This window comes from Antedon mediterranea, chromosome 11, assembly GCF_964355755.1.
Source record: "Antedon mediterranea chromosome 11, ecAntMedi1.1, whole genome shotgun sequence".
NCBI lineage: Eukaryota > Metazoa > Echinodermata > Crinoidea > Comatulida > Antedonidae > Antedon > Antedon mediterranea.
In genome coordinates this window covers 13,613,378-13,621,553 of record NC_092680.1, presented here as the reverse complement: position 1 = coordinate 13,621,553, position 8,176 = coordinate 13,613,378, and the positions used below count along the sequence as shown (strand labels likewise).

At 34.1% G+C, this 8,176-nt stretch overlaps 1 protein-coding gene across 1 annotated transcript; it reads left to right on the top strand.

The window, feature by feature from the left end:
* On the top strand, positions 1 to 5,465 carry LOC140062707 (dual oxidase maturation factor 1-like). Its single transcript, XM_072109016.1, has 9 exons — positions 1 to 346; positions 1,948 to 2,005; positions 2,182 to 2,319; positions 2,549 to 2,656; positions 3,023 to 3,176; positions 3,271 to 3,509; positions 3,932 to 4,152; positions 4,348 to 4,436; positions 4,966 to 5,465. The coding sequence occupies exons 1-9, from the start codon at positions 152 to 154 to the stop codon at positions 5,060 to 5,062; spliced, it is 1,299 nt and encodes a 432-aa protein (XP_071965117.1). The 5' UTR covers positions 1 to 151; the 3' UTR covers positions 5,063 to 5,465.
* The last annotated feature ends 2,711 nt before the right edge of the window (positions 5,466 to 8,176 follow it).

Below are 8,176 nucleotides of genomic sequence, written 5' to 3'. Positions count from 1 at the left end.
CATATTCCATACTCAAATATTGTGTACGCCTATTTTCTTTTCTTCCTTACGCACGATATTATCAAAGAAACGATCCAATAGTCGATTATAATCATCATATTTGTTACACTTTTTATTTGAAGAGTTACGTAACTTCAAAATCCAATAAAAGATGGAATATCTCGGTTACGATGAATCCAGTAAAGTTATTGGATTCAATGCATTTCGTAATAAACCGGCCCCGACGAGCTACGGACCAAACAAAACCGCCGTCTCGTACGATATCACGCTTGCTGGTTTAATCTGTGCTGCCGTCATTATTTTCATTACTTACTTGATCATTCTACCTGGTATACGTGGTATACAAGTAAGTAATATTTTGTTTTGTTTTATTTATTAAACGCACTCATCGTTTGAGTTTATGTTTGCGCGCGGCGTCACTGCAACATTTGTTTAGTTCATTAAGTGAGCGCGGATTCCTCTCCTATTAGTGATGAGAAAAATTAAGTAGTAATAACTAAAAATAATAATTGACAATAATACTAAAGAACTGAAAATAATAAAACAAATAACAGTAAAATTAATAATAATAACTGAAATTAACAAATGAAAAGATATAGTTATACACTCTTTTTACCGCAAAAGAAAAAACATTTGCAGGCCGGCGATTTTTCGTATTTTCCATGATCTTGTTAGATATGTTTTACAAAATTTGTCAAAACACATTAAAGTGTTATTGCTGAGAGAGAGAGTGTGTTACAGAACGTATACCATTTTATCATTGCTAGAATACTTCTCAAGCATCTAGCTCATTATGGTAAATTAAATCTTACTTACATACATTTAGTTGTTAATTTCCTACACATTGCAATGCATCACAACTAAATGAGTAAGATATGTCCACTATATTTCCACAGTTACATAAGGAACAAAGACCATCATTATCCACGGTCCATTTACTGAAAAATTAAAATCTAACTGCCTATATCGTCATCTATTAGTTTTCGTATATAGAGACAATATATTTTGTATAATATTGTATTAACCTATAATGATGCACTTTCAGACCCATATCTAAATGACTGTCAAAAATTAGTTAAGATCTATCTAGAGACGTGACAGCTGCAGAATTTGAAAAAGCTCATACTCTAGATGTTCTTCCCGAGCGAATCGCTCCCTCAGTATTCCTTATATACCGGTAACTAGAAAGCCACTCCGAGAGTGCATACACCCGCCTACTGTAATATTCTCCTACATAAGATTTCTCCGGTAAAAAAAAATATAGTTGTGTGTGTCTTAATGCTGTTTGTGATTTAAGCTAATTTCACTATGCGAGTTTGGTGTAATGGTTATGTAACAAGCCTTTCAACAATTAACAATAGCTTCAGTTGACTAACAATAGAACAGTAACGCGAAAATCAAACGAGTGAATTTGAAAAGAAATAGGTTTTTTTAAACTACTCGCATAAAAAAACGTGCACATTAAATCAAATTATGTTTTAAAATTACAAATCACAAATTATAACTCTTGCCTCTTGTACAAAAATGAAGTTTTTTGGACAAGTAGTTTTCGGGAAAATGCAATTTCAGTTTACTTGTTACTTTAAGACTGTTCACCGGCTTTTGAAAAATTCTGTCCTATCTTTTAACACTAGCAGGTCTGAAAAGTAGGCCTATACTAAAAATGGTCCAGAAATAGGACTATGGTCCAAAATGGTCCCTGACCACATATCTATCTGTACATTCATTTTGGTAAAGATCTTGTAATTACTTTTTGAGTAATCCTGCTAACAAACAAACAGACAGACAAACAATCAGACAGACAAACAAACACACGCTACCGATTACATATACTTCCTTGGCGGAGGTAAATAAGGGGAAATTAAGGGTGAAAATGGTTTTTATACAAAAGTAAATACACATTTTATTTCTAGTTTTTTTAACGATTTCGTATTGCTATTTTACCAGCGACTGTGGACTTTCATCCGAATGACCATCAGTTTGTTTATTGGACTTTCAATTTTACGTAAGTATTTTTGTTTTTGTGGTGTTATAATGTGGGGGTGTAGATGGGGGAGGGGTGTTTAAGATCAGGTGTGATGTTTTAGACATTATGTTCCCGCTCTCTTGTCCATAAATTATTCTCTATATGTAACTAACTTATTTTACAAGGTTTGATAATTACTTTGAATATATATTTAGTGTGTCTACAAGGCGTTGACTGGGAGAATGGATACGTAACGGTTAGTCACATAGCGTATAAACCGTTCACCAGAGGTGAAGTTAGTGCGAAAATCGGCTTACATATCGGCTTAAGAGAAATCAATATAACACTTAAAGGTAATTGTCAATAGTGTAATAAAAACAACAGGAATAATATAGACGTGCTTAACGTCATTTTAAGATACTCATTTTGCTTAAGTCACATTTCAAAATTAATGGATCATTTTTAAAATCTACGCAAATGGTTCTTCACTTTAGCACTTCTTAATAATCTTAATTTAAGCAGAAAGATTAATACTGAAGTGTAACTTTAGTGATTCTGTCTTATTCTTTAATATATCGTTAGGTGAACCGATTGAACAGATGGTGGAGGCAAACCAAACTGAAACAATAAATTATAATGAGCAATATAGGTTCTGTTGTGGACAGGGAAGAACAGGTTTCGGACCGTATGGTAATGTGTATTTTTTTTTCAATTTCATTTATCTATACAAAAACAAGAGGCAAGTATTAGCATGGTACCAGAGATATCCTGTAAGTTTAAAGACGTAGATTTACGAACTGAGGTCCTTCATACTAAAATAAAAATAATGACTATACGTAACAGATTAGTAATTGACTCTTGCGATTGCACACAATGTGAAGGGATCCACAATGTGAATAATTACGAATGGTTAACGTGATTTGAAAATGAGACGTCGCGTCATAAATGTGTAGATCTGCGAACATCAATACATAACACTTTATGAAGTAGTTATTTAAATAGGTTTGGTTTCATTATCTAATGAATAATTAATTAACACTGTGGGGTTTTTTTCAGCTGGAAGAATAAATCAGGAATTCCGTGCGACGCAATGGCGTGGATCCCCATTGCCAATTCAATGGGTTCTGGAATATTTTACTTTAGATGGTGATAACATACGATGGGGAAGGATCTACAGGCTGTCGGGATGGTATACTAATATACTTATGTGGTAAATATAATATGTCTTTCTATCATTACCACTGAGATAGGCCACCCACTATGCTTTCTTTTAATAATTATTCCATATGAATATTTTATTACAGGACATCTTTTCCTCTGTGGCTATTAAGTAACATGTTATTATTGATGGTGATCCACTACGGAGCTTACATTTTGTTACTGACTGGAGGGTGTATGCTGACGGCGAACATCATCTTTGCGACTCTCAGGAATTCAATGGGTGGCGAGAAAGATTACTTTTGGCTGCCGCTAGAGATTCCCCTTGGTGACGAAACACTGACACTATCGTACGGTTGGTGTTTTTGGATGAACTTAAGCGCGGGTAAAGTTCACTTGATTATTAATATCGCATATTATTTATTTGCCATTTTTTATGCAAAGTTGCAGTTCTGCTCGAATGGAAGTTGAAAATAGGTCTAATAACCACTAATCTTTTCCGATGAAAGCTTTAACAGCTGGTTATAAATGCTTGAAGTCCCCACTAAACAGCCAGTACACCTCCTCCAGACATACCCGATTCACACGTACAGCACAACAATTTTGCTTGTTGTGATCATGGAGGTATCATGTTGTGATCAATTCACTCTATTGCCCTTGTTCTTCTATGTTACATAACACGGAAAGGTTCTATCACGTTGGTACCAAGTTAAACCAATTAGTGTTGCAAGAATATTTATAAGATTTGTGTACAGTGTGAATAGGATGTGGGTTTGAAATCAAACACTGTGAGTTCTTTTGTTACAGGTTTGTTATGTGTGGTTCTTGCATTTATGATTTATATACTGAATGATATATACCCCCTGCAAACAGCCAAGTTTTTCAATGTGGACCCTTTGCAAGATTTCCACGACAAGATTGTGCAGGTTGGCCGACAAGAAAACGTGTATTTTCAGGCTGGAAATACAAACGATGAAATAGAACCAACAGTGGATCTGGGATCGGAACCAATTTATGAAAATAGATTGGTAATTTTATTTATAAAATTTATTCTTAACTGTTATAATGTTTAAAACGACATTAGACACAGTCGACAGCGCGTAACAACGTATGTATATTTTCTGTATAGCATTAACACAAATCATTTGAACACCACGTGGTGTAGAGAGACATATTCTATCTTCGTTGTTAGTCTTATTCGCATGTATTTAAATTATCCTCAGGTTTTCAGACCAAAGAGAAAGACCTTGTTTGGTAGACATTCAAAGCCACCAAAATCAACACCCCGAGGTGGTAAACATAACAATGGATTGTGAGTATTTTTACTTCTTTTTTACTAATAGGGCCCCTATGCCTAATTATCTTTCCAATAATTTAATTAAATTTTAATTTAGTATTCAATCAAATATTTTAACTGTCGCAGGTATGTTCACATTCAGTAATGCATTGCTCATAATTATGTTGGGAATCCACTGAAATGTTCAACGAAATAATTGAGACCTGAATGACTTTTTACCAACTAGTGCCAGCATACATAATGCATGACTGGTATAGCATTGGTCAATGAGCATGTCCAGTCAACCCATACATTCGATACAGTACAAACACTTCAAGCAGAATTCTAAACAGCGAATTATGCTTGTTGTTTTTTGGGTCTTTGTGGTTTAAAACCGCTTAAATCAGTGTAATCGTGAACTAGGCCTATTATCGTCGGCATACTTCTAATAGTGACACAATATATAGCCTAATTATGAAGGAAAAATGTACTGTAGTCATGGCGAACTCAGAATTTTGAAATGGTTAAATTATTATTTATTTATATTATTTATTGCTTATTTTAGAGATACACATGAGGAAGTGATCGTAAATGATGAGTATGTCAACATAGATGGTCTGCAAGGTGACGGCATACAATTGACAGTCACTTCATCCATGTAACACTCGGACACCCCTTTGATGATTTCGAATCACATTACTCTAAAAATGTTAAATATAAATATTTCATTTATCAAATATAAATATTTCATTTATCAATATCAGCAATACTCATGTAGGCCTATATTTAAAAATTAGACCCTTTCGGTAAAATGTTTATGTAGATTAGGCATTATGCATAAAAGGGAATAGTTACAGGATTTAGTTCTTGACGATACATAAACTAAAGTATGCCGTACTTAATACATTGCATATGGATACCGGACCTCCGTACGTTAAATCTATTATTTTAAAGGCTATGAGAACAGTACCTAACTCAATATGCTATACTATAGGATACAGTATTTAAAGGAAAAGTTGTCACAATTATTTTTAGACAGGCCTACTAGGCTTACTTAAAGTTGAATCACCTCTTGAAATATAAAAAAAAAATTCATTTTATTATAATAAACCTAATATTCTAATTCTAATATTCATTTAATGCTAATTATTGGTTATCCGCACTTGGCGGATAACCCCTTGTTATTGTCAGGATCTTTTTTTTTTTCTTTTTTTTTTTGGTTATCCGCACTTGGCGGATAACCTCTTGTTATTGTCAGGATCTTTTTGGTTATCCGCACTTGGCGGATAACCCCTTGTTATTGTCAGGATCTTTTTTTTTTTTCTTTTTTTTTTTCTCTTTTTTTTTCTATTTTCTTCTTTCTTTCCACGAATTTTGTTGCACGCATATCTCTAATTCTGGCCAACATAAGATTGTGTAACTTTGTCATAATATTGACCTGTAGCGGTAGATGTGCAGGACGTTTCGTTTTTTGACTTTAGAGTCGCGCAGCGTAAGTTACGTGCGATTTTATGAATTTCAATGATTGATTATAGAATAAAAACTAAAAGTAATTTTGTATTGAAACTTGGTAAAAATTTAAGTCATATCATGCGCTAACTTTCTATGGAGAGAAAATGGCATGTTTTAAAGAAAGTTACGCGCGCACGCGCGTTTAAAATTTCAAATTGCGAAAAATCCATTTCTAATCAACTTTCTACGCGTTTCAGGTCATTTTGAGCATTTCAAAAATTCCCACGCGTGCGCATATTTTTTACGCGCGCGTGCGCACGTAGCGCAAAAACATCTTTTTTTTGCTTGATTTTTGTTTTTTCAGTCTTTTCTAGTAAATTTACCAACTTTCAAACAATTTCGACTTAAAATCACGTCATACGAGCACGTAGAATTGAACAATTTGCGCGCGTTTTTGATGAAAAAGTTAAAAAATTCGTGAAAATTATGCCTTTTTTTAAAAAGTCATAGATTCTAAACTCCGTGGTGAAAATATTTAAAATTTCAGATTCTAAAAGTAGATGAGTTGTAAATATCAAATCATGCATCGATATGGCTAACCGGACATTGTGACGTCATCATATGGCCACTCGAATATAAAATATAGGATTTTTGTCTCTTTCGCATAGCTCATCACATTTAATAGAGCGCATCTCCACTTATCCGTATTCCATTTCCCCCTATTTTGTTATATTGTCTAGGCCAATCAATTATCTTTCGAATGATTCACCATTTTAAAAATTGTGATGACGTCATCATGTCCAAAAGCGTCAATAACTTGGGTCCCTTATTTTCACCTATTCTGCACTGTATGTAGTACGTATACAGAATATAGTGTATACCGTATATACTTTGACGTGACGCAAAATAGAGAGCGCACTAACATTTTTTCATTGGCATAATCGTTTTTCTGCGCGCAATATTCTAACGTATGACGTGCGCGTGGCTTTTGCGCTGCGGATAACCTAACTCGTCCGTAGTGACGAGTTCAAATCTAGTTGGTTATCCGCACTTGGCGGATAACCTCTTGTTATTGTCAGGATCTTTTTTTTTTGGTTATCCGCACTTGGCGGATAACCCCTTGTTATTGTCAGGATCTTTTTTTTTTTTTTCTATGTTATTCTTCTTTCTTTCCCTGAATTTTGTTGGTGGCATATCTCTAATTCTGGTTAACATAAAATTGTGTAACTTTGTCAAAAGATTGCCCTGTAGCTGTAGATGTGCAAGAAACTTTTTTTTATGAATTTTGAGTTGCGCAGCGTACGTTACGTGCGATTTAATGAATTTCAATGATTGATCATAGATTAAAAACGAAATGTCATTTTGTGTTGAAACTTTGTGAAAATTTAAGTTTTATCATGCGCAAACTTTCTGTGGATTAAAAATGGCATGTTTCACATAAAGTTACGCGCGCACGCGCGTTCAAAATTTCAAAATGCGTAAAATTCATTTCTAATCAACTTTCTACGCGTTTCATGTCATTTTGAGCATTTCAAAAATTCCCACGCGTGCGCTATATTTTCACGCGCGCGTGCGCACGTAGTGCAAAAACATGTTTTTTTTGCTCGATTTTTGTTTTTTCAGCCTTCTCTAGTAATTTTACCAACTTTCAAACAATTTCGACTTAAAATCACGTCATACGAGCACGTAAAATTGAACAATTTGCGCGCGTTTTTGAAAAAAAATTTCAAAAATGTGTCAAAATTATACCTTTTTTTGAACAGTCATGGATTCTAAACTACATGGTGACTTTTATTTTTTTTTACATATTCTGAAAGTAGATGAGTTGTAGATATAGAATCATGCATCGATTTGGCTAACCGGACATTGTGACGTCATCGTATGGCCACTCGAATATCAAATATAGGATTTTTGTCTCTTTCGTCATAGCTCATCACATTTAATAGAGCGCATCTCCAGTTATCCGTATTTCATTTCCCTCCATTTTTATATATTGTCTAGGTCAATCAATTATCTTTCGCATGATTCACCATTTTAAAAATTGTGATGACGTCATCATGTTCAAAAGCGTCAATAAATTTGGTCACTTATTTTCACCTATTCTGCACTGTATGTAGTACGTATACAGTACATAGTGTTATACGTATATACTTAGAGGTGACACAAAATAGAGAGCGCACTGAAATTGTTTCAATGGCATAATGGAAGTAGATGAGTTGTAGATATAGAATCATGCATCGATATGGCTAACCGGACATTGTGACGTCATCGTATGACCACTCGAATATGAAATATAGGATTTTTGTCTATTTAGTCATAGGTCA